Here is a 26,744-nt window from a genome sequence, read left to right on the forward strand (position 1 = left end):
AGCATTTTGGTGAAGCAGCCTGACAGTTTCATTTAACTATTTATTTTTTAAATGAAGTATTAGACTGAATAAGGCAATTAGAACAGTATCCCTGTCATTCATTTTGATATGAAGTCTAATTTTACATTATCCTCATCAGATTTCAAAATGCTTAACTGCATTGTAGAAACTGGAGGTTTTGGCACTGGGGGAGTAGCATCCACTTCACTTTAATGAGACATGCTCTTGTGAATAATATTGTTAAGTACACATTCAGTAAACCCAAATTTATTTACAGCTTAGATATTCACATAATACACATTTAGTCATGCAGCTTGATAAATTGCACTCCATGTAACTGAAACACACCATGACTTTGAATTTCCTTTTCCAGTGGTTGAAAAATGCTACAATAGTTATATAAAGATAATTAGTTTTAAAAAATGAACTAGCAACCTAAAGAAATAAAAATGCATCCACCAACACAAACAATTGCTGATGGTTTAATTTTACATGAAGTTTGTTAGAGCAGGCTTTTTCATTTGCAAGTTTCTAGTCAGGCTTCAGTAGTAATTATTAGTGCACATTAAACGTGTTTTGCAGACAAGTTTAAAAAAATAAATAAGGTCAGGTGTTCACACTGAAAGGCTCAGAGGTTTGGGAGGTAATCCATCAATATTATTAAATGCTAACAAAAGTCATTTCGAAACCAATTTAGTGTAGAACTCAAAGGAACTCCGCATGGTTAGACTTGTCAACAATCTACAATTTTACAATAAATACATAAACGTACTAGTTCAAAAATTACAGTGCCCAGAATTCTCAGTCACAAGCATAAGTAAGTGTTCAAAGGCTTTACAATAGAGCCGTATCTACTGTAATAAGTCACCATCTCCATCCACAACATGGCCATTGCCAAACACCTCCTTTGAAATTCAAAGAAGTACTTTCCTTTTACCTCTGTTACCAAACAATTCCATTGTACAAGTATTAAAACACAGCCTTAGCTACTTGAAGCGAAGAGCAAAATAAAACAAGGGGAAAAAATCCTCTCTCAAAGAGGAACTTGTTTCTTCGCTTGGCTCCCCTTCTCCTACCCTCCCCAGCGCATTTGATGGGACCCCTATCTAGGAAAGGCTTACACTAGTTTGTGTACGTTACAGAGCTTTAGGCATTCCAGCATGGGCTATTGGTTATATTTCTTTTAGCTCGCTGACTGGTGATATACCTTTTCTCTGGCCAAGGTGGTTTTTTCTTCAAGGCCACTTTCAGTAGTTCTCAGAGTGGCTACTACGATGATCAAGAAAAGTTGTAGCCAAACACGTAGCTGGCATTTTCAGAGACCACGCATCAGCCACTAGGCTAAATGCTTCTATTGATTCTAAGCATGACCCTGGATAGTCATTCCCAAAACAGGGACTTCAACATAACTAAAGAAAACAGGTGCCTGTCACAGGATCATTTCCTGTAGAACATCATCCCATCCACACTGAAGTAACTACTGTGTTAGAGGACATGATTACAACTGTGCTTCCCTGACAATCGACATACATGTCAGTCTCACGTTGGACTGTTACTGAGTTGTAATCAGATCTGCCAACACACTGGTTACTGATGTAGAAGAAACTTGAGAGAAACACTGATTCTAACATTTATCACATTAGCCAGCAGCATTTAATGCAACTGTTCAAGTGAATGTAAACACAAGCAATTACCCTCCAGAAGCTATTTAAGATTTTAATTCCATTCAAAAACAAAGACTTTCCAACCAGCTTCAGAGACCATGTACATTGAAATCTATATAATAAAATAAAGATCTTTCAATCCCTGCAACAGAACAACACAACTGTTCAGGAGTTTAAGGTATCTGGTTGGCATTAAGGAATCCAGACACTTTCTGTACTGACATGAAAAATGATTTTTTAAAAGTTTTTCAAGGCAAAATAAATTTAAAATAAACTGCAATTTTTAAAACCAGGATTCAGCCTGAGAGAGACTAATCTAGAGGCAAATACTGAGTCTCCTTTTATGAATAGCTACAGAAAACTTATGGTAACAGACATGTTTAAATAAGATAGACTACACAGTGCTAAAAGAACACTGATGCATTTGTTCATATTAATCAGAAGGCCATATTTGCTCTTTAGGTCTGGATTATTTTTGTGGACAGTTACTTGGGATTATTTATACAAGTCTAATACAGGGCCAGTTGCTGGTGTAAACTCCTGCAATGTACATTAAGTGTAATGCTACAGTCTATTGACCACAACCGGTTAATAAACTTAAGCCTACAGTTGCTGGATAGTCTTTATAATATGTCAAGAGTAAAATTTTCAAAATCACAGAAGTCACTTAAGTTCTTGAGAAAAACCTAGAAACTCAATGGCACAAATCAGTGACACTGTCCATTTCAAATGAAGGAATTAATTTTAAAGTTACTGATGATGAAACGGAGTGGAAGGAGAGCATCCATTTTGATCTTTCAAAAAGAAAAAACTTTGTTAAAAAAAAAAGTACGAATCCATTGAATTCAGATTTAAATATAACAGCAATGTCATAGCATGCACACAACAATTAGACAGTAAGTCTAGAAGGTACACCACACTGTATGGATTTGAAAAGGTCTAAGACTAGGTCCCAAGAAGCAATTTATCATAGGAGCTTTAGAAGCATGCTGTTTAGGGCAAATTTCTTCAGAATACTCTTTAATGAAGTCTGAAAGTGAAGTCCAAATCAAGGAGAGAGTCATTTGCTGTTCACCAAGAGTACACATCGCTGCCTTTCATGTTTTACCAGTCAGAAGAAGGAATGTAATTATTCATATCCTGTTTTTACACGGTCTGATTACATAACCTCTCTATAGGAAGACCTGCACAGTTGTTCTCTGCTTCACTGCAGAATGTACAGTGGTTGAGGTGAATATGAGTCATTCTGAAGACCTAAGCAGTCATTGTCTCAAAAAAACCTCTGTTGGTATGCCATCCCAGCAAGTAGAAACACAGTCCCGCAGGTAATAGAGAGCAGCTGCTTCAGTGCATGGTTTCGGAAATCAGCATGCAACTAAGGACTAGACATTCATAGTCAGAACTTCTGTTGCAGTATGAGAATTCTGAAAGATAGAGGGAGACAAGTTTCATCAGACTACAAACATCAACTGTCTACACTTTTTTTTTAAAAAAAACCCAAAAGGATTGACAAACGTTGGGGGAATTAACAAAATGGAGTGAAAAGAAGGGTGTCAGTGATAGCCCATTCTACCATCCTTTCTCTCACAGAGTAGCACCTTACTCTGTGCATCTCCCCAGTGATTTCAGAGTGGCCATTGAAGGAGTAAGATGTTACTCAGCGTGAGTAAAGGCAGCAGAATTTGTCTCAACACCAGATTGTTAAATTAAATTACTGTTTCTTCATATAGAGAAATTTCATGTTGGACAGACAGCTGGGATTTTGTCATATAGAGAAATTTCATGTCAGACAGCAAGGACAGAAAAATGCAATGGAAGTATCTTTTCATCTTAAATTTCAATGGCAATATCTAGCACTAGAGTCTGGGGTGAGTAAGTATTCTAGAAAGAGTCCTAGTATAGACAGTGCAGACAAATGCCCTCTCCTTTACCAATATTATGAATTTAAGTGCAATTATAGCTAGATTACAGGTAAGACAATTCAGCCATGTTCCAGAGGATCCTAAATGTTTTCTGTTTATAGTTTTCACTGGTTAGCTATATCCTTCTAGCACTTAAAATAAAGTGCCTTTGCCAATTTTGTACTTTCCACATTTGAAAACCTCTAAGCCTTCCTCTGCTTTGAATGGAGCTCCATTTAACGTGGCTGTCTTTGCTTACTTGCAACATCTATAGTACTACATCATGCCAGAGCATTTCTGTGCCTTGTGTAGTCCCTTTGCTTTTCCATCTACCTGTGCTGTTACACATTTGCTTTTATTCTTTAGGGGAGAAAGCAGAAAGTGTGGGTGTGTTATAACAAGTTTTGGAGAAAAATAAGGAAGAGGCAATTTAGTGGAAAAAAGTAATATACTGTACAGTAAAAATCTAAGCAACGTGCAGAGTAAATGTGATTATTGCAGAATATTAAATATCAAGAAAATAAAAACAAAATAAATTGAGACATTATGAAAAAACGTATCAAAATTATAGCCTGAATGTTCACTAGAAAAAACATGCAGGACTTTTACTATGAGATTGTAAATCAAAGTTTGGATCTAAGTGGTAGTTAGCATCCCTGTATCAAGGATGTGATGGACTGATCTGAGTCTCTTCTGGCTTATCCTAGTTTAACAACTATGTAACTCCCCTGGCTATAATGGAGTTTGGCCCAATTTATACTTGTGTAAGCAAGCAGATAATCTGGACTGAATACATATCTTCAGTTGCTGAGCTTGGTCATAGTGTCAGCTTCCCCTACACCTACATACACAAATAATGTTGAACACCCACCAGCTCTCCAGTTTTGCCTGGAGGATCTTATCAGGAAATTCAGCTGTGTCTAGGAGAATATTCCATATAACTCTTCAAGTGATGTATCTTTCATGGATAAAAAGTGCTACCCTGTGGTTCTGTTCTGGAGCATTAGCACAAATAAGGAAAGAAAGCAAACTGAACCTTGTGACAGAAAGGCTCAAAGCAAGATGGTCAAACCCCACACCCACTATATCTTCATGTCTCCATGCATATAGGACTGCCATACCTTCATTCATAAATGTGTACTGTAGTCAGGACAGGGCTTGCTGTGTCTGTATTGCATGATATACACTGTAGATTGATGCCACCAATACAACATTACTACTGCAAGGATATGCCATACTTGGTGACTAGAGCCAAGGTAGTTTAATTGTCCTTTTGGAAAAAGCAAAGAGATTGTCTACGTTATAATATTCAACATAACTGCTGCAGTAGCTACTCTAGCCTGGAGGTTGAAGCTCTCATGCATTTGAATAATTTCTGATAAACATGCATGCATTGAAGGGAAAGTACTGTATATCTCTGGGCCAGCTTTAAATGGAAAATATATGCAAGTGCATTAAGTGTAGGCTCAGATTACATATTTGCAAGTCCATCTGACTACTTAAGCATACAAGGGCTTGTCTATACTCATGTTTTTGGCTACTGATGCAAACTCTTAGTGGAGACACAATGCAAGAGCCAGTTTACACTAGTACCCAACATTTACATTAGGGGTTTGTATCAGTGCAGCTATATGGGTGGCTATAAACCCCAGTGCCCATAAGCAATTGCCACATGTGTACAGATACACAATGCACATGGGCACACTGAGTATTTAAGCATGCATGATACACATGTGCAAACAAAGGAGTACATCTAATTGGAAAATCTGGACCCGACTGGCGTTTAATACCCAGACCTACTAAAGTTAGTAAAGTGAGCTAATTGAACCCCAAGGACTAGAGAAGAAGCAAATAAGTAGATGCTCACTATCTACCAGGCTCCTCCAGGGTCCAATTCAACTCCCATGGAAACTAATAAGGTCTGTAGAGGGGTGGTTCCCCGCTCCAGCCCTGAGAGAGGGCTGGGGCTGTGGAGAAAAGCCCAGGCTGATTAAGGGAACAGCTGCATCTGTGGCCAGCTCAATCAGGCCCAGCTGGCTCCTATAAGAGGCTGTGAGCCAGGAGCTGTTAGTCAGTCTCCCTCTGCCTGTAGAGGGAGAAGGGCCTGGCTGCAAGGTGCTGAGCAGGACACCTAGATTGGAGCAGGGCTAGGGAAGGACCAGAGGAGAGTTCCAGCCTAGAAAGCCTCAAGCTGCAGGCCTGACTACAGGCCGAATAGTTGCAGAGGGGCAGCCCATGGGTAGGTGGAGGCAGCAGGTCCAAACCTCCTTGCCTGTGATGAGTGGAGTATACACTACAGTCTTCCCCCTGATACAAGGGGCTAAGTGGGGACTGGCAGCAGCCCAGACTGAGGTGAGGTGGGGTTAGAGGGTGGGGAGACCCAGAACCTGAGAGTGTGGGGATACTGCTAGGGAGGCAGCACCCCAGAGAAAGGGGCACGGGGTCTTGGGAGGGGCCGGTGGTAAGGCAGATCACTGGCCTGCAGAGGGTGCTCCAGTGGCTGGATGAGCTAATTCCTGATGACTACCAGCAGGAAGCGCCACCGGGTGAGTCCGAACGTTTACACGGTCCTTTCACTAACTTTAATTAAAGTTATATTGGATCCTAATACTCAATACAATACTACATTAGGGAAGCTGTCATTGGTACAATTAAAATGTTTTCCAAAGTTGAATCTCTACATGGGAATTTATAGCAAGTGGTTAACTTTCAATAAATCACAATTTTATTTCTAGTTATATTACAGTGGTATTCTCTGCAATAAATACCACATTCCCTTTTATGAAATGATGTGCCATTTGGCCATACCCAAGATCTTTTCTGTGTGAGTGCACCTCTCTGTAAAAATCCACAACGTTATTTTCCTTTAAATATCTCTCCTCCTGTGATGCCTATAAAACACTCAATCTTGACTAGACAGCTGATGTGCTGTTCAGTAGACTAATCATAATTGTCTTACTATTGTTGTGTGCGCCCTTAAACTGTTTGTCGTAGCCACTCATTTCTTGTTATACACTTATAGTACGCCCTTTGGGGTAGGGATGTACTTTCCATTATTTATATATAGTATCTAACACAACTGAACTCCAATCCTGATTGGGAATTGTGATGGAGTATGTGTCCCACACAGGTAATGATAGTAAACTGGAGACACACAGCAATTAGTGCACTTGGTTGCACCTGGAAGACGGGCCAGGCCAAGTGAAGATGAAGCACAGCTGTGTGGTAAGCATAAAGGGAGGAAGTCAAGATGAGGAGGAGGCCGCAGGGAGAGAAGGGGGGGAGGGCGGGGAACCTCTACAGCTATTCTCTGGCTGCTAGAGAGTGGAGGAAAGGCCTAGAGAAGCAGATATGTAGTATGCTGGGGGGCTGTGAGAGGACCTGAAGGAAGGTCAAGTTACAAAGTCTAGTGAGGCAGCCGAGGGAGCAGATCATAGCTGCTTGCCACAAGACCTCTAGACTGCAACCCAGAGGAGGTGGAGGGCCTGGGTTCCCCTACCAGTCCACCAGGAAACACCCTGACACAAAAGGGAGCACTATTATTTGGAGCCAAGCCTCCAGGAAGAAAGTCCTGGGACACATTGCTCTGCACAAGAGTAGGACAACCTTGCAGAGCCTGGGAAGGGGCGAAGAGTTATGTTTCTGTTTTTTGGAATCTTTGCTTACCCTAGAAGGGGTGAAACTGAAGGTAACCAGGCCAGGGACCCAAGGGAGACCACCTCAGGGCCAGAGTGGCTATCGACAAGGGACGCTAGAGGAGGAGAGCCTGCTATGCCACGCCAGGCCCAGCCTCAAGGGAATGCACCAGTGGTGAGTCTACTCTCCAGCTGGGGTTTAGGTTCTACAGCAATAGCTTATGGGACATACATTTACTAAATAAAACAATGGTACAAGTAATTTACCTGTAGGTGTAATTTGATATTTTTGCCTTAAAAATCAGAGCAGTCAGTGCATATTAATCCTTTGATTATCCTAGTCTAGTACCAAACACTCATACTAGCTGGAAAACACTATAACCTAACAGCTTTTTATACTTACAGAGCACTATTTATCAAAGGATCTCAAAGCACTTCACAGACAGGTAATTATTCCCTTTTTAGAACTGGGGAAAATGACAGCCAGCAGTCAGTGAGAGCTCTGAAGCTGGGATTTTCCAAGGAGCCTAAGTGAGTTAGCCTTCCAAATCCCATTTCATTTTATTAGGAGAATAATAATCACCTGCCATAAGTGGATGAACTGTTGACCAAGTGTGCTGCAATACCAAGAAATCATATAGTACAGGTAAAGTTCCAAGATCCTCTGGAGGTTAAATTGAGATTGTTGGGATACTGACATTACTTTATATGATTTATTTGTATATTTTCCAATTTTATACAAGTGTTAATGATCCTTCCGCCCCCCCTTAACATGTCTTGCCACTAGATTATGATTTAGCTGAATTCCTGCAGGCTCAGAAAAGCTACTAGCATGACTGCAGCAAATGCATACAGTGAGCACAGTATAACACACAGATATGGCTGCTTAATGTAGGACATGTTCACCCTTGTTTTTTAACGACCATTCAAAACACACTCCTTCTGGAAGGGCATCTAAAGAAAGTATAACCACCTAAGTACACTGCAAAAGATAATCATACCTGGGAAGTATCTTTCTGGAACTTTGGAAATGTAAAAGAGAAAAGCTACAGCAGCAATCAAGTACATCGCAATTACTCGAGGAGCAAACTCCTGCAAAAGAAAATGAAGCTTTGCTTAGTATTAGAACACGAACATCTACCTCATAACCTTTGTCTAGCAAGTGCACTGTATACTTTGCAAGGACAAAGCTTTAATCTCATTATTTTATTTACATGAATGTTGAACAGACTTCAAATCTGTTAGTATCAAAACCTGAGACCGAAGAGGTTAAAGCTTAGCCCCATCTTTGTGCTTGAAACCAACCCCACCTCCATTTTCTCTGGGCAAAGGTGAAAGTCCACAATAGGAGATGCTTTGTTGTTGTTAGGTTTTTTTTTAATACATTCACACTGTGCCTAAGTACAGATTTCCTTAGACCAGTCCCCACAACTCTACACTGAAGCATTTCCATTAGAAAGAATGCATTTAAAATGCTTGACTAATGAAAAATTGGATCAATCAATGCCCTGTAAGTTCCTTTTGGAGCTACGGACCTAGTAAAAGGTAGTGGGAGGGAAAAGGTTACTAAATCAGCTTGGAATCTTTGACCATGTGAAGCATAATTACCACACATGATCTCACGAGGCTTCTAAACACCAGATGGGAAAAGGGATGAAACTGTTCAGTGGAAAGCAACCTATACATTAGTTTGGTTTTTTTAAGTCCCCATTACCACAGTATCTTGCTGCCAAAAACAAAGCTTTCTATTTTTAGATGTACAGGAACAAGATCAGTAACATGGACTTGTGCACAGAAGTACTTTGAATACCCAGGCAATACTACTAACTGCTAGTGAGTGTATAGAAAAAATACAGTTTAAAATTTTTTTGAAGTACAGTCTAAAGTCCATTAAGGTGCCAGTATAAGAACCTGCACAGATTAGCATCATGGTAGGTTCTCATCTGTGTCTAGTTCATTATATAACTACTACAACTCCTATTTTACCATAAGACTGGTATATATTTCCCTCTTTCACCCTGCCATGCTCCTTACTTTTCAGGATTAGGTAACTTTTACAACAGATTACTTTACTTTCCTAGCTGGTGTATAACTTAACATTAGTAACTTCATAAAATATGAATAATCGGTGGGTCACTTAAAAGGCAAAGTTACACGTGTGTGTGTGTGTGTGTGTGTGTGTGTGTACATATATATATGGCTCATTTCTGGCTTTGACACAAACTCCAAGTAAGGGGCTCTGCCCCAGAAGAAGACTAGAGTTAGAATCTGGCCCCTACCTCCCCAACTTTATTTCAGAGGGGGGGAAGGCAATAGAGAATCTGCACCAGTGCTCCCTGACGCAGACTACTACTTTCCACTACACTGATCTGACTGCACACTGCACCCGTCTGGAGGCAGGCAATACACTGACCCCACACGGGTTGTTGTGTCCCAGAGGTGTGTATCTAGGGTCACAGTAGCTCCCTTTTTTTTCCCCTCTCCTCTCCTCCCTCACTCTTTCTCACAAGGCAGGTTTAAATAGTATGTTGTAAACCAGATTTAATTGCTGCATCTTGTTTTTAGTTTCCCATCCTGAGTTTAATATTTGAAGCTCTGCATTAGGTAAATCCAATTAAAAGCTATTCATTTTTTAACCACTCTTATATTCCAAAAGTGGGGAGACAGCCAGAAAAGCAGAGGAACAGGGTCTGCTTCTCAGCTTACCTGCACAATAGATGCACCAACTCCTCCATTGAGCCAAACCCAGTGGATAGTAGGAATGACTCCATATCCGGAGACAGAGCAAAAGATGACAGAACGCAGTCTGTGCCACTGTTGAGTGAGGTAGCTGGGATGAATCTGAGCAAAGAATACTGCAAGGATCATAGCAAGCACAGTGATCAAGTATACCTGACGCCAGTACTGCGGAAAAGGAGAAAAGAAAATACATGTTTTTTTTTTTCCTTCTTTGGGTAGGTGTGAAGATAATTAATACCCTTGGCAGAAAATGTACAAAATTAATTAGAAATCAAATGCAGAGAAGGCTAACCAGTGTTTTGTCCACACACTTTTCACGATATACAAAATTGCATAAGCTACTGTGTTCCCTAAAGAGTTTTAAGTTTGCTCCTGCACTAGTTTGACAGGTTGGAATTGGTTCTACTGCTGAATTCAGACACTTTACATGTATTCTTTATTACCAATGGATAAAACATAAGGTTTTGATGGGAAACTACTTTCCCCTTCCCTACACACATACAAACGGATGGGGAAGAGAAAGCAGGTTGTGGACCATCCTAATCACCCCCATTTCTGAAAAGGCCCTTGGGGATGCAGTAATTTCCCCTAAACTCTTGCCTGTGTAAAACTAATACCTGTTTATATAAACTAGAAAGCCCAGCAACCACTCTTCTCCTAACTTCTCAACTATCCCCCTTTCTTTTCTCTTGTCTAATACCATCTCCTGTTTCCCCATTCTTAAGTTCTTCCAGCCTTCTAGATCCTTGTCTGTTCCAAACCACTGGGTCTTTTTGACAAAGTGATTTTTGGTGTAACCTGATGAGCTGCAAAAAAACAGCGCCTTCAAGGGACAGCTGAATTCCAGGATGCCTTCCAAAAACCCAAATTTATTTCCAGTAAGAACCAGCAATTTGTGGCAGATAGGAAACCAACCTTGTTTTTGCCAAATGTAAGCTAGTCAACAAGTGTAAACAACATAGATCAGCTGGCAGGCCAGTAATGTTGAATTATTTTTGATTGTGTGCTCATTTCTGAGCCAACTTGCTGTGTTCAACAATTCTGGATGCAATAAAATCCAGGTTTTAAGGATCTTTCGTAACACATCAGTGATCAAAATCCAATTAATCACTTTTCATGGGAAAGGTATACTAATATTTGAAAGGACTCCAGTTCCCATCACTACTCAGTTAATTCTGCACCCCTTGCAGGTTGTGCAACTGACTTCTTACATGGGGTGTGAGAAATCAGCCGGGTGAGGCCATGCAGGTCAGATATGAAGTGTTCACTTTATTGCATAAAAAGCACATTAAAACTTACATTATAACAGTAAAATGCATAAAACACTCCTGATACGTAGCAGCCCAGGATCCCAATGGAAATTCCTGCATAATCTAATGCCATCCATCGACGGCTAGTCTTCTCTGAGCGATGGCAGCAGAAAAGATGATATCCTACCGAGCAAAGCATACAGACCTGTACAAATGTTCAAACAAATCCACATTAATTTCTTCCAGGCCTAGTTTATGGCAACATGAAATTAAAGCAAAAAAAGCACTGGGCTTAGTCTATGAAGCTGTCAAGTCTAGAATTAACCTTCTGATGCTGTTATATATTTCACACTGCTACCGGGTGTCAGGAAATCATGCTTCCTACCAATGCTGAAATAGCTAGCTGACCAAACCAAGCTACTTAGAGAAAGGTCAACTGCAGTTAAGGGGAAAAATCCTACCCAGCCTGGGTAGGCACAAAAGACTTGATTGGCAGTGCAACCAATGAGATTTTGCTGAGGAGGGGGAGCAGGAAGATATGCAGGGCAAGTCTGTACACAGGAGTGCATGGCTCTGCAGCAGCTGCTTATATTTCAGTGCAGAGAGGTGGTTTGGATGTGCACCTAGTGGATCCACTGGCCAAACCACCACATGTAGGGATGAGGAGGGAAAAAAGTGGGAAGCTTCTGGGGTATCCAGCTCTAATGCCATTCTACAAATTGAAGAGAGAGGATTCCATCACCCCAGATTTATTCAATGTATAGTCCACTTAGGCTGGGACCAGTATTTGTCCCTTCCTTATTTATTCTCTCTCAAAGAATTTTTTTGAGAAAAAGAGAGTGTGACAGTACTTCCTAAGTGGTCTTCAACAACCATGGTTTGAAAAATTTACCAGTCACCTACTACATAGAGATGTCTACAAGGAGGGAGTCACTGACTGGGTAAATGGACAGAACCCTTCCTCGTCACCCAGTTCAAACCATAGCTGATGGGAAGAGCAAGAAAGTGCTGGTCTTCCTCTCTACTCCTTGCCCATGGGGGAGCCCGTATTTCGTAAGGACTTCGGCAAGTAGCTGATTGTTACATTTGAAGCTGCTGGGAAGGAAAGGGTAGGAGTGTCTCTCTCTGACACACCTCAGTCCACACACCTTTCCTTTGGGCTGGTGAGGAAAAATATTTCTTCCATTCCTAGGAGGATGGAGTCTGTGCCTTTGCCCATCTGATAGAGCAGGGTGAAATTAACTAGAATCTGACAGGTTTCACTGCTGCTGATTTCACTACTATGATGGTATTTGCCAAACTAGATCTGCATGTATCATCGATAGTCTATGTGGCCCTTTTGAGAACTATGCAGTTAAGGATCAGAGATCCATGGAAGGATCTCTCTCAGTGCAATAATTGCTCAAAATTTTAATTTGCCAAAACACTTTGTAATGGAAACAGTAAAAAGAACAAAGTTCCTGTATACTTCACTGTTACTACAGCAACTGGACAGGTGCTTCCTCTTTCCCACATATTAGCAGTTACCCATCAGTGCAAAGAGTTCATATTAAATTCTTCAAACTTGAACACCCCATCAAAAGGCCAAAGGCTCAAACAGATTCCAACTTATGTCTTCTGCTCCTAGCACTGTACCCAAGCATTGTGGGGGTTCCAAGGGTATGTAATGTTCCATATCATACATGCTTCAAAGCAGGATGTATAAATTTAAGGTCGGAAAGACAGTTCTGAGTTTCAACCTTGAGTTACCAGCACACATGCAAAAATTATTCAACATCTATAAATTTTTCACTCTAACATGACAACTTTTATTTTAATAAAAATATCATAGGTTAATCTCTGTGGCACACTGAATTTAGACATCCAGCTTATACACATCAGCCTCCAACTACATGTTTGATTCAATTCAGCAAATTACACTCTTCCAATTTTTTTTTAATTGCCAAAGTCATCACATTTTAATCCTAACTAGACCCCCCCACAAGAGAATAATGGATAGGTGGTATTTGAATTTTAACCAACAAGAGGCTCCTTATGAGCCAAAATGTACAAGTTACAATTACAGTATTTTTGTCAACATATGCTGTATGCAGGTGATGGTACAATTTGATGTATCTACTAAGAATCAGTTTTCTGAGTATGGATAATTATTTCTCAGTTAAAAATTAAAAACAGGTTAAAGTCTGAAAGCTATTATCTCCTTGATGAGCGCAGACTGTTGTGTTGACAAATTCTTCCCTCCCTCAAGGAATCTTCTATATTCCTTATGTTCCTCTTTTTTAAAAGCTATCAAAGAATGGGATCCAAGCAAGGCCCATCAACATAGCTTATATATAATCAGGAGGGGCCACTATTGAGAAACCTGGAGTATAAAGCACTGGAATGCTATATTAACAATTCCCACTGGACTGGGAAGCAATGAACTAGGAAACATTCTATTGGCCATTAGCCAATGACAGTCACAAAACAATCCAAACAAGTGAAAATGTAATTACTTAGGAGCCTGAATCCAACAGGAGTTGAGGACACTTAACACTTTTCAGAAGATGTTCATTGAAAGGGTGCCCCCCCCCCCCCTTATTACTGCTTTAATCTGCCAGCATGTTAGCTGCCCTGCATGTTAAACCAAGGCTGAAAGATCTTCCAGTGTACTTGTAAATGCCACTGAACAATAGATGTGGCAAAGTACTTGCCTTGCCAACTACTGTGCTAAATATTCCCTCTAGTTGTGTTCAGCCATCTATGCTTCATACTACATCTGGCTATTTAGCTGAAAAACTAATTGGACAACTATACTTCTTAGTCAAACAACCACATTTGAAATCCAGATTTTTCCCTAACCTGGTTGAAATCAAGTTCTGGTTTGCCACACTGTATAGCCAAGTACTACCACTAAACCTCTGTGTGGATATATTTTGAAGTATAGGTGATAAAACTGCTGAAGGTTTAAGACAGGCTTTTTAGAGACTAATTTTCTACCCCAAACCCTGATGTACTGATAGTTCACCTGTTCTTCCAAAAGCATAACTACATATTTTAAATTTCCCTTTCTGTTCACAGAGCTTTCTTTGCTACTTTGGTCAAGTCTCAAGATTGAACTAAACAATTATTATCCTGAAAATGACGAAAAATGACAGTGACAAATATTTTTAGGTTTCAGAGTAGCAGCCGTGTTAGTCTGTATCCGTAAAAAGAAAAGGAGTACCTGTGGCACCTTAGAGACTAACAAATTTATTAGAGCATAAGCTTTTGTGAGCTACAGCTCTGTAGCTCACGAAAGCTTATGCTCTAATAAATTTGTTAGTCTCTAAGGTGCCACAGGTACTCCTTTTCTTTTCAAGTATTTTTTAAAAACTCCAGTATGTATTTCAAAACTAGTTCATGAAAGGACTTACTTGAAAGCAGAAGAGGCAAATAGAACAGATAACAAAGTCTTCTCTAGAGGCACTCGCTGAAGGTAATACAGAAGTCATGTCATATATGCCCAAAGTGAAGAAAAGGAAAAAGCCCAGTAAGTGACTCCAGATGTTTACTGTCTCATTGGATAAAATGAACAGACTAAAAGAAAAAAGATACAATAGCAGATATTCAGAAAGTGGTGTGTGGAACTGATAATCATCATTTTAGCAAACGTTCAAACGTTTAACAAAAGCACAAATCTTGCTTTTAACATCCCAATCAACTTATGTTACCTTTTTAAACACAGCCTAGAAGGGAGATAAGCCCTGTAGCCATCTGTAATATAAGGATTGTCCTTAAGGAACACAGGAATCTGCTCATAGGTATACAAGCGGATTCCCCGAGGTACCAGAACAGGCCAGTACTGGTAGCTTCCTAGCTCGATGTAATGGGCACTCTTCAAAAGCTTCTGATGCATGGTGGTAGTATCACAGTCAACAGCTAAGGCAAGACTGAACAGAATATCTAATTATGCTCCAGGCATCTGATCTCTGTTATAATATGCCTGAAAAACAAAACAACATTTGCTGGATCACTTATTACAGCTTATGTCACAGGTAGAAACAAGTTTGGCCACCACAAAATTTGGCAGCTACAGTGATGCCTTTCTGTAGTCAGGAATTGCCCCTTTCCGAGCAGTTCTCCTCCCTGTGTTATGGTCGGCTAATTGCCAGGCACAATTTTCTCACCGACTACCTTTACAAAATGAGTGGGCAGAGGGCCCAGAGTCACTCCTCTAACTACCCTGTCTGCTCAGTGCTCTGTCGTGGTCAAGTGTCCGTCTGCCCCCAGGGCGCAGGGGAAGCACAAGGCACAGGGGGGCAATAACCCTCCAGCTGAAAAGGAACCAAATCCCAGCCACGCCCTGGCCACGATTCAGCCCGAGGCTGCTCCCTCAGAGGTGGGCACGGGGAGCTGGCGCCCTGGGTCGGTCCTGGCCCCGGTGACATTAGCGCAGGGCTTACGGGGGGGGGGGGGGAGCACGATCCCCCCTGGCGCCTGCCCTAGCCGGTGCCGCGGCGCTGTTCAGCCCAGCCAGGCCCCCCACCCCGGAAGCGGCTGCCCGGCCGGTGGGGTGCCCTTTGAGCGGGGCGGGGCAGCCAGGCCCGGCGAGACGAATGGGACCCTCCCCCCGATTTCACTGTTTTACCCAGACGCTGGAGAGATTTGGGTCCCCCTGAGCGCGGGGCCTCGGTACAGCCGGGCCCGGCCCGCCCGTGCCTCCCCCTCCTCAGCCCTGGGAGCGGGGCGGGTGCAGAGTCCCCGCTCCAAACTCCCCCCCCCGCCCAGCCTAGCAGAGCCCGAGGGGCCGGGAGAACCGCCGCCGCTCACCGGCCGGGGCCGGGCCCCCCCACCAGCACATCCCGCAGCAGGAGGGCGGCGGCTCCCTCGCTGACAGGGACGAACCGGGCGCTTCCTCGCCGGCCGGCTCCAGCCCCGCGCGCGGATGTCGCACTCACTGCGCGACGCGGCCCAAGCAGCAGGCCTCCACGTGCGTGCGCGCGTGCGCCGCGCCCCCCTCCGCACGGCGGGGGCCCGACCTCCGCGGCAGAGGGCAGGGGCGCGAGCTTGTGACGTTTCCAGCTCAACCGACGCATGTGCGCGCGGGCGCAGCCGGGGGACCGAAGGCGGCGGTTCGGGCCGCGCGCGGGGCTCGACGGGGAGACACTGCCGCAGCCCCCCCCCCACCTGCTCTAGCGTGCCTGCAGGGGGCGCTGTGTGGGCGGGAAGAGGCCCCCCAGCCGCCCCTACTAGCTGTCCCTCTGGCTGCCCTGGGGCAGCTGATCTCCAGGGCACAGTTGCTAGGGTGACCAGATATCCTGATTTTATAGGGACAGTCTCGATATTTGGGGTCTGTGTCTTATATCGGCGCCTGTCACCTCCCACCCTTGTCCTGATTGTTCACCCTTTGCTGCCTGGGCCCCGTACAGGTGCCAGCCCTCACAATGAGCCAAAAACCAAGCTAGCCCCATTTCAAACCAAACAAGCCGATCCTGAGGAACCCCAACACGCTAGGTGACTCGATCACCCCCCCCACCCCGCCGGTGAGCAGGCTGGGACTGTGGTGGCCCTGCTACGCACCCCTGACTCTCTCCCCCCGCTTGCCCCCCCCCAAGCCGGGAGCCAATCCAAAAAAAAGAAGCAACGAGCTCCAAGCCAAAAACTAGCCCAAAAGCAACTCGCAAGCCACTTAAGCCAAAAACAAGCCCAATTTCTGCATTTTTTTGGTGTGGGTTTGGTATGTCTGCTCCAGGAGCCGCTGTGGAACGGGGTAGCTGGGACAACAGGGTGCCTGGGAGAGCTGTGGGGTGGGTTCTGGGGGAGGTGCTTGGGGGGCAGGGATGGGGGAGTCTAGTGCAGCAGCTGAGAACGTGGGGGAAGCCTGGGGTCAATGTTCTCCTGCTGTCTCTTGCCTCCTGTGCTCCTTTGTGTCAAGGATCCAGCAAGAGGCACCGTGGAAAGGGAAGCAGAGAGTCTGCCTGCTCTGTGGGTGGGTGTCCAAGGGGAAGAGCAGCTATAGGCAACCCCTGCAGTTATGCTAGATGTGTGAAAAATCCAGCCAGGGTGCGGGGAGGTGTAACAGGAAACTGTGACATAATCATGAGTTTACATATTTAGTACTAAAAAGAAAAGGAGTACTTGTGGCACCTTAGAGACTAACCAATTTATTTGAGCATAAGCTTTCGTGAGCTACAGCTCACTTCATCGGATGCATACTGTGGAAAGTGTAGAAGATCTTATTATATACACACAAAGCATGAAAAAATACCTCCTCCCAGCAGGAGAGTGGGGTGGGAGGAGGTATTTTTTCATGCTTTGTGTGTATATAATAAGATAATGATGCTTATTATTGTGATAATTAAGATATCATTAATCAGTCCTTCAAACATGCGTAACTTCACTTACATCAGTAGTTCCGCTGAAGTCAGTGGGACTACTCACGTAAGTAAAGTTACATGTGTCTACTTGTTTGAGGGATCAGCCTCTTTCTGTTCACCCTGTCTCAATTTTTATTAGTAACAATATACTCTATTGATCAGGAATACATGCTTTAAACGCTTTATGCAAGAATAACAATGGCATATAGTGAATTTTTATGATGAATACGGTAAATTAATTGAAATTTTCACAATATGTTTCAAAAAGAAATTTGCTAGACCAGAGCCATTCTTGGTGAGTGAAATTCAACTCTATGCAAGGGACCAGTACAAGGCCAATGCACTACTGAAGTCCTCAAGATCGGATTTATGTAGCGCGTAGTCCTCATGTGAATCCTCTGCACAGGGGTGACTCTTCCAATACATAAAAAGAGGTATATTTTCACTTTTCAGATATATGAAATTAGAAGTAGTTGCCTTTTTTTGTCAAAATGACGTGAGTTTCTTTAAGTAGCCATTGAAAAAATGCTTATTTTAAAAATTACATTAGTCATTCCCTTCAATCTATACAGAACATTTACTGTAGACGCCAGCCTGTGGTGTTATTTAGTTGAGAAAATATTTTATTTAACAGAGAAAAAGGTTTACCCACGCTCTTGCAAACACTCAAACATGTAAGTGCTGTAGCAGTTTTACAAACATGAATCGTAAGATTTCAATACAGACCAAGTTGCAGTGGGCACTAAACTGCCAGTCTTTCCAAACTATGGGCCTGATGCAGCGAGGAGTTGAGTGCCTTCAGCTCCCACTGAAGTCAATGAGAGTTGATGATGTAAAGTACTTAATAGGAGGTGTGACTCAGTACGTTGCAGAACGAAGCCCTTCATACTTGCGCTGCCTGTATTGGTTAAATAGAGTGAATATTGAAAATGTTTTGCAGTGTTAGTATTTCCTTTGCTCCAGTGTACACTGTATTAAGTGAACAATGACCAAGGCAAAAATCTTGCAATAAATAGAAATCTTCTAAAGCAGCGGTGTCCAATACGTTCTCCACTAGCCACACGTGGCTAATAGGCTATTGAATTGTGGCTAATGCATGTGGCTTTTTTATAATGTGGCTACTAAGAAAAATTCAAAACCACAAGTGTGGCTAGCATTGAATTTCTATTGGACACCTATGTTCTAAAGGATCGTTTTGCCTCGTTTTTCAAAAGGATCATGGGTCAGATTGTGAGCTGCTGTAAATCAGCGTAGCTCCACCAATTTCAAAAGAGCTATGCAGACTTAATCCCTCTGAGGATCTGGTCCCATAATCATAACTTTAAAATTAAGATAATGGACAATAATTCTTCCCCATAACATGCTTTGCTGTTTTCTTACCGTTTCCTTGTCTCCTTTTGATCTTTCTGAGCACATATGTGAAAAATACTTCACCAAAATGTCTTTGCAAGTTTTAAAGATTTTCCCATGGCAGAGAAATTTGCGCTGTGAAATAAAAGACTCAGGATTCTGGCTACTTGAAATCTAATGACAGCAAGGAGCCAGATGCTGTAGCCTTATAAATTACAAAGGTATTATATAGCCAGCTGCACTATATAACCCCCAAATTTTATACTTTTCCATGTTATAATGTTTGGTTCCACTAGTTAATCAGCTCCAGCCACACAACGACTCTCATATGTTTCCAGTGATCAATCATGCACTAAATGTTTTAGGTGAATGTTCTGAAAGTGCCTCATGTTCCTCCTGCTTCTAGTTCTTCATGTCACCATAAACAGCAGTTGTTTCACCGGGTTGTGATTCTTTAGCTACCAACTGTTCTGGATCCGTATTTTCTTTAGTGTGTCTTAGGACCCTAATAAGCAATACACCCATAAGACTTGGTCATAGGGACCCCAATTCAGCAAAAACCTTAAGCTATGTTTAACTTTAACTTTAAGCACCTGAGTAATCCCATCTTTATAAGCAAGGCACTTAAGCATTAACTTAAGTTCCAATAAAGTCAGTTAGCTTAAAGTTACTTGGCACTTAAAGTTAAGCATGTGCTTAAGTGTTTGCTGCTCCTCTTCTCTGCTTCTTTCCCCTTGGCTTCCTTGTCCTCTGGCCACTAATGGATCCCTACTTCACCAGCTGTTGCTCAGCTGGGAGCAGAAATGTTTTAGAAAAAGTCAAGGCCAGTAACCTGATGATGTGAGTTGAGAAAAAAGTGGTCACTCTATAGATACTCCTGTATTTTATTCCAGTATTATTCATCTCTTGCCATTTTCACTCACTCTACATAGTAAGGTTATGGAGTCCTTTTGTTTAACTCTGTAAATGTGCTTTACCTTCCAAAAACCATGTTTTTCCTCTTCTTTGATTGGCATCTGAGTTGTCTGTTTCCTAGGCTTTGTTCTTGATCTTAGGTTCAGTGTGCTGGTTTTCTCACATTTAATGCTGTGCAGCACGTATGTCCCTTTGGAAACAGGAATTATGAGGTTAGTTTCAAAGATTTTTCGAAGAAGATGCACACAGACTCCAGTCCTGAAAGTGGACTCTTGCAGATCTGACTGTAGAGTCAAGAGTGTTATAGTACTAACCAGTCACATTTAGGATGGAAAACAAATCTCTTCAGTAGCCATTGTGCTCACTTGGTACCTGGGAGTAGCCAGGTGATGAAATTACTTGTGGAAGTAGGTTGCTGTTCAGAGCTAAGCCACTTGGGGTTCAATTTACAGCCAGCCCAGCATGGTGTACACAAATTGGTATGGCACAAGATGTTTTGCACAAAGATATTGGAATTTCCCAGACACAAAGTATTAAGAAGTCATAAAGGACATGGCTCAATTCATCATAGGATGATGAGAAGGAACATAACTCTCATCCTTGTTAGGCATTTCAAGTCTTTATCTGAAGCATGTGCCACTTCCTTTTTTTTTTTTGGTCCACATCGGCTTTGCCAAGAAAAGGAACTGGACAAGCAAAAGATGTATATAAATGTGTTGTTCACACCTTGCTCCCTGAAGCCAAACCATTTGGTCAAAGGGACTGCAATCACCTGGTCAGGGAGAGTGCCCTCTACTAGGTAACAAATAGTCATGTAGCTGACAAGCACCCTATTAAAACTCAATCTTTTAAATTTCTGGTTAGGAAGACTGCTGCAAAATCTGGAAAGTGAAGAAGAATACAGCTATCATGTCACCTTTAGTTAGTCACCTGAATTAACTCTTATCTCAAAATAGTCATTGCAGCTGTGAAGTTGAGCTGGAGAGCCCACCTTCATGTCAGTTCCAACTGATAGGAGAAAGATGACTTGTGTACATGTGTTGTTATCCAAGTGACATGTTAAGCTAAATGTTTCTCAGAAAGTACTTACCCCTGAATGACTAAAATGTGTGATGTGTACTTGCATTTCACTAACAAATTTAGTCTTAGGTGTCTAGAAACTACACTGAATCAGCAAAAACAATGAGGAGTCTTTGTGGCACCTTAGAGATTAACAAGTCTATTGGGGCATAAGCTTTTGTGGGCTAAAACCCACTTCATCAGATGCATGGAGTGAAAAATACAGAGGCAGGTATAAATACCCAGCACATGAAAGGATGGGAGTTGCCTTACCAACTGGGGAGGGGAGGGTCAGTGCTAACGAGTCAATTCAGTTAAGGTGGAAGTGGCCTATTCTCAACAGTTGATAAAAAGGGGTGAATACCAAGGGAGGAAAAATCACTTTTGTAGTGCTAATAAGGCCAACGTAATCAAGGTGGCCCATTTCAAACAGTTGACAAGAAAGTGTGAGTATCAGTAAGGGGAAATTAGTTTTTGTAGTGACCCAGCCACTCCCAGTCTTTATTCAGGCCTAATTTGATGGTGTCCAGTTTGCAGATTTCAGAGTAGCAGCCGTGCTAGTCTGTATTCGCAAAAAGAAAAGGAGTACTTGTGGCACCTTAGAGACTAACAAATTTATTTGAGCATAAGCTTTCGTGAGCTACAGCTCACTTTCTGCAGTTTCTCGTTGGAGTCTGTTTTTGAAGTTTTTTTGTTGAAGAATTGCCACTTTTAAGTCTGTTATTGAGTGTCCAGGGAGACTGAAGTGTTCTCCTGGTTTTTGAATGTTATAATTCTTGATGTCTGGTTTGTGTCCATTTATTCTTTTGCATAGAGACTGTCTGGTTTGGCCAATGTACATGGCAGAGGGGCATTGCTGGCACATGATGGCATATATGTCATTGGTAGACACTGAATCAGTAATTCAGTTGAGGGTGCTGAGGCTGAAGAAACTCATTACACTAACTTAGAACTATGTAAGTTACCAAAAGAAGCCCTCAGTGTTTCAAAGGGCTTGGCTACATTTGCAGGTTAGAGTGCATTAAAGCAGCCCTGGGCGCCCTAATTCCTGAGGTGTCCACACTGACAAGGCACATAGAGCACCTGGACTCTGCAGCTGGAGCGCTCCTGGTAATCCACCTCCACGAGAAGCATAAAGCTTGCTGCGCCTTGGCTGAAACGCCCGGGTGTCAGTGTGAACGAGGTGTTGCATTACTGTGCTGTGATTGGCCTCCAGAAACATCCCTTAATCCCCTGAAGTCAAGTAGCCACTCTTCTCATTTGTTTTGAAATCGGCTGCAGGCACGCGGATATCCCCTTCCAAAGCTCCGTTTCTGACAGCCGGCATGCTTATCTGCCCCGGGACAAAGCAAACCATTAGTATGGAATGCTGCTGTTGTGAGTGTGGCGGGGGGAAAGGGGGTCTGCCGCTGTCTGAACTTACAAGACAGCATGCTGACACACTCTCAGCTCCCCAAAATACACTGTCTCTCCCCCCACATACACACAACAACTCCCTGTCACACTCCACGCCCCCCCGTTTGAAAAGCAAGTTGCAACCACTTGCACACTAAGAAAGCTACCATTATACACTGCTCTTTGTGGCGTTGCAAGAGCTGCTAATGTGGCCACACCAGTGCGCTTGCAGCTGACAGTGTAAACAGAAGGCAGCGGTCTCCGAAGGCTGGTTTAGCTCCCAGCGCTCTACATCTGCAAGTGTAGCCATGCCCAAAGAAAGCAGCCTAAAATTCACACTGATTTTGTGATCAAGAGAATTAGCAGCTTCTTAGATGAGAAAAGGAAGAAACTTTGAATTGGCTTGTAAGCTAAAGATTTTACCACTATTTAAATCTTTGGTCAAAGTAGCATAACAGTCACTGATGAAATTCCAGAGAAATTAGAATACCTTCAAAATAATTACCTGCATATTTTGTTTTGGGTTTTAATGTGTGTTCGTCAGTGACAAAGGTTTGCTGTGAGTATCACCTGGGCAAGATAACTTTGAAATGAATTGACATTCCTTGATAATTAAGTTAACTTGTCTGAATTCTTCTGTCAAATTGTTTGGTTAAACTCCCACGTGCAGTCCCATAATTCTATTGGCAGATAAGATTGATTTGTTGTAAGGGATTTAAGGAACAATAGCTCCATTTTGATACCAAAATCACTTCCCTGGACTATTACAGAACTAGGGAAGTTTGGCTTTGTAACAGAATTGTGATAAGACCTTGAATGAATTGAACTGATTTATTGTCTCTTCAGTTATAATTTCCCATGTGCAGTTTTTGTATTCTAAACATCATCTCACAATTTTTATTTTGTTTTCTGTAATTTTTATCTGCTTTGTGCTATTTTGGCTAATAATACTCATACATTTATAATAATTCTCCAGTCGTAAGGAACAGAGCTACAGAACAGTGAGAAACTTAGTAGAGGGATCTGGTTAATTTAATCAGTGTATGTTTTATAACTTGTCTTTTGCACCCATTTTCTGTAGAAAAATGGATAAAGTAGTGAAGAAAGAGGAAACATGTCATTAAAATGTCCAGGAAAATTTTTGAATAAACAAAAAAATCATTCACTTTTGAAATCTGTGGAGTGAAAATGATTGACATTTTCATAATTCTTCCCCGACTTTTAATAATCTAATTATTAAAAGCATGATAATATTTTTCATTTTCTTTCTTTACATTGCATCTTATCGCAGCACAGTGTGGGAATGAGTTTTTAGCTGCATTCTGATTTTCTGGCCACAGAAGTTGTGAAATAGGAAGCTTATTACACGAGATAATAACTGAAGTCCAAGATAATTGTTTAATATTTGTTACCTGTGTAGCAAACTCAAGTGTTATGAAGAGTGTACTCGAGGATACATATAATAGCTTCTTCTAAAATCTTCCTGCAGATGTCACTCTGTCACTGTAGAATCAGGCTTAACATTTTTCTTTAACAGTCAGATAAATGGCAAAACTCTTGTTAATTTTAATAGGTGCAGCGTGAGGCTCTTAGACAGTAAATTGTGTGTGTGCGAGGCAAGGGCTGTTGGATTGTTTTTATCCATTGATGGAATCTTCTTAGCATTAGTGGAGACTTCTGCTTTGCTTCAAGATTCACACAAGAGCCCTTCAGTGGACAAGAGTGAAGTCTGTATTCGGGCCATCTTTGTTTGTGAATAAAAAAACGGCAATTGGGTTGAAAATATCAGGGATCTTTCGTTTTCTGGGTCTGAATGCTTACAGAAAAGAGCTGTCTTTCTGTCACGTTGTGTCAAAAATTCCTACTTCCGTTTGCCTGTATATAAATGCATGCAACTCTTTTCGGGGAATTAGTTCACGTTTATGTACAGGGCTCATGTATGTGTGTATTGAATTGATGCTTGTGTATAGAATGTACATAGATATATATACATAGATGCTTGTGTATAGAATGTACATAGATATATAGATATACGAGTCTATACTTTGTTTATGATACATGTGTATTCTATATGTGTGTGTAATGTGGGTGGAAAGAAGACATGCAAGTGTATTTGATTGTACAAAAATACATGCAGTGCAACCTTGACTATCTGAAACAAAGTTATCTGAAACCGGGTTATATCCTCCGACATCCGCTCTCTTGATTAGCCAGAATGTAATGTAGTTTAATATATGAAACTAGGATTTAGAGCCTTGCAAGAGGGGAGAGGCTTAAGGGTAGAAAAATAATAGGAATCCCTGGGAACATGGTATGTTTCACCCACTACTTTCAGATTCTGGTAACTTTGACAGCACGTATCCTGTCTCTGTTAATGTGTGAGTTTAACACAATCTTCTCCTATTAAGAAGGACTCAGGATTTTAAGACCTTTACTTGGTGGGCATCACTTGCTTCCTCTGACATGTCTTTCTTTGACACGCTGAATCTCTTGGTTTTTGGCTTTCAGTTCAAGCTTCTGAATCTCAGCATCTGTCAGTGGTGCGATAAATTCTCTATGGTGATAAGAGGACAGCTGCTAATAGCAAGAGTAAGGATGGAATTTTGGCTCTTTCCTATTGTGTGAGAGATTACAGTCAGGAAAAAGCACTACACACATGATAAAAAGGCACCTTTTCTGCACGGTTTACTATTTTCCTCCAACCTAGCAGCATCTTTTCTATCCATGCTAGGCTGCCAGATATGCACATAGCAGAATCCAACACTAAAAGGACTGGAATTTATTGACAAGGGTGGACTAGGTATGTGCTGTATGCAGAAATAAAGAAGTTGCATTATTCATGTTAAACGTACGTTTTGAGAAAAGGACATCTGCTTAATAATAAAAAGAATCACATTTTGGAACCAAACAGTGAGCCTGCTCCTGCTCCCACCAAAAATCCCTGTGAATTAAAAATGGGAACAGAATCAGAACTATTTTGTCTAAGTGTTTTCTGTGGTGTCTTGAATACTGGTAGTGTGGTTTTTCACGTTTAAAAACCTTTTGTATATAAAAACAACAGCTGGACATCATAACACCATAGGAAGCATTTCTAGATAAAATGTTTTGACTGTAACGACCTCGTTCCTTCAGTTTAATGGCTCTAGTTTAGTTATTTACAGTGAGGATGAAACTGTAGGGGGTGGGGGATGACTCAGAACTTGGCTTTGGTTGATAGAATAATTTTGGTGCTGGGTACTCTCAAATTTTTCCTTTCCCTAATGTGCAAACCTGATCATTCTTGCAAAAAACAACCCCAAGTCTCTATTCACTAGGTCCAAAATTTAATAGCAAAGTGCTGTAGGGAGGATCTGTGTTACTAAGATACCATAACTGTGTAAAACAACCTTGTTAAAAAAACACCCCTCCTACACAGGACAAGTCAGGCTGGGATTTTCAATGGAGCCTCAGGGAAATGAGGGCCGGATTTTCAAAGGTATTTATAGATGCAGATAGGTAGGTTTCCATAGCACCCAAGCAGGTTAGGCACCTAACCTCATTCACTGCTTTTGAAAAATCCCACTAGGTGCCTCTGCATCTTTAGGTATCCCAATATTTTTGTGAATCTAGCTCTGGGTGCCTAATTCTTATTGACATTCAAGAGGAGTTGGGTGCCTAACTCCTTTAGGCTCCTGAAAATTCCACCCTATTTTTCATGTGCAGCATAGGCCCCTAACTCTGGTCTGCAAGATTCTAATTTAAGACCTGATTAGCTGGCATTTGTATTCATTTAATGCTGGCTTCTTCAAGCTTGACCTGTTTAATATCTGATATGTCCTTTATCAGAGGAGTGCATCCTGCACTTGAAGGGAGATGACCTGGATCATCCAACAGGTCTCGTTTCTTTAATTCCATTTGCTGTGTGTTTAGATGTGGAATACACTGACATGACTCCTCCAGGACCAAGCAATGATATACTGGAGACAATAGCCAAGAGGGAAAGCCCTGCAGTAGTTTGCAATAGTGAACTGAAACAGGTGTCACTTTAATGCAGCATGTCTAGCAGTTTTCAGGTGATGGAGGAAGGTTAATAGTACACAGAGAGAAATTTATCCCTTTCCCACACCTAAATTGTGTGCCTATTTAATGGACTCTCTTGCATCTTACCTTTCCGGAATTCCTAGATTTGAGAACCTCACAAATGCTAATCGATGTTGAATGATAGCTAATAATATATTCAGCAATTATTTACTGCCTCTTATCCCAAAGGATTCTAGAGCATGGAGTGCTCATCCATACTTTAGCAGTTCATCTAAAAGATTCTAGAGGTGGGCCTGAACCCAAATGCCTCTGGATCTAACAACCCCAGACTGAAGATTCAAATCCACATGTGGCTCTAGTTTTGAACTTTGTGGCTGGCCCTTATATAAAATGCTGAGCCAAAATTTAACCCCTCCCTTGACCTCTGAGGAAATCCTTATCCAGAACCTAACTTTATATATGGTCCCATGTTTAAGTC

The 26,744-nt window shown here is 41.8% G+C and overlaps 1 protein-coding gene across 2 annotated transcripts; it reads right to left on the reverse strand.

The window, feature by feature from the left end:
* Window positions 1-232: 232 nt before the first annotated feature.
* PAQR3 (progestin and adipoQ receptor family member 3) lies at window positions 233-16,148 on the reverse strand. Of its 2 annotated transcripts, XM_074949954.1 has the most exons (8): window positions 15,981-16,148; window positions 14,882-15,153; window positions 14,585-14,747; window positions 11,239-11,394; window positions 9,907-10,104; window positions 8,202-8,292; window positions 4,687-4,835; window positions 233-3,088 (listed from the first exon to the last, which is right to left on the reverse strand). In XM_074949954.1, exons 2-7 carry the CDS (start codon window positions 15,064-15,066, stop codon window positions 4,693-4,695), a joined length of 936 nt encoding a protein of 311 aa, XP_074806055.1. In that variant the 5' UTR covers window positions 15,067-15,153; window positions 15,981-16,148; the 3' UTR covers window positions 233-3,088; window positions 4,687-4,692. The 2 variants fall into 2 exon arrangements, with proteins under 2 accessions (XP_074806055.1, XP_074806056.1); XM_074949955.1 differs by lacking the exon at window positions 4,687-4,835.
* Between the last annotated feature and the right edge of the window lie 10,596 nt (window positions 16,149-26,744).

Source organism: Natator depressus, chromosome 4 (assembly GCF_965152275.1).
Source record: "Natator depressus isolate rNatDep1 chromosome 4, rNatDep2.hap1, whole genome shotgun sequence".
NCBI classification, from domain to species: domain Eukaryota; kingdom Metazoa; phylum Chordata; order Testudines; family Cheloniidae; genus Natator; species Natator depressus.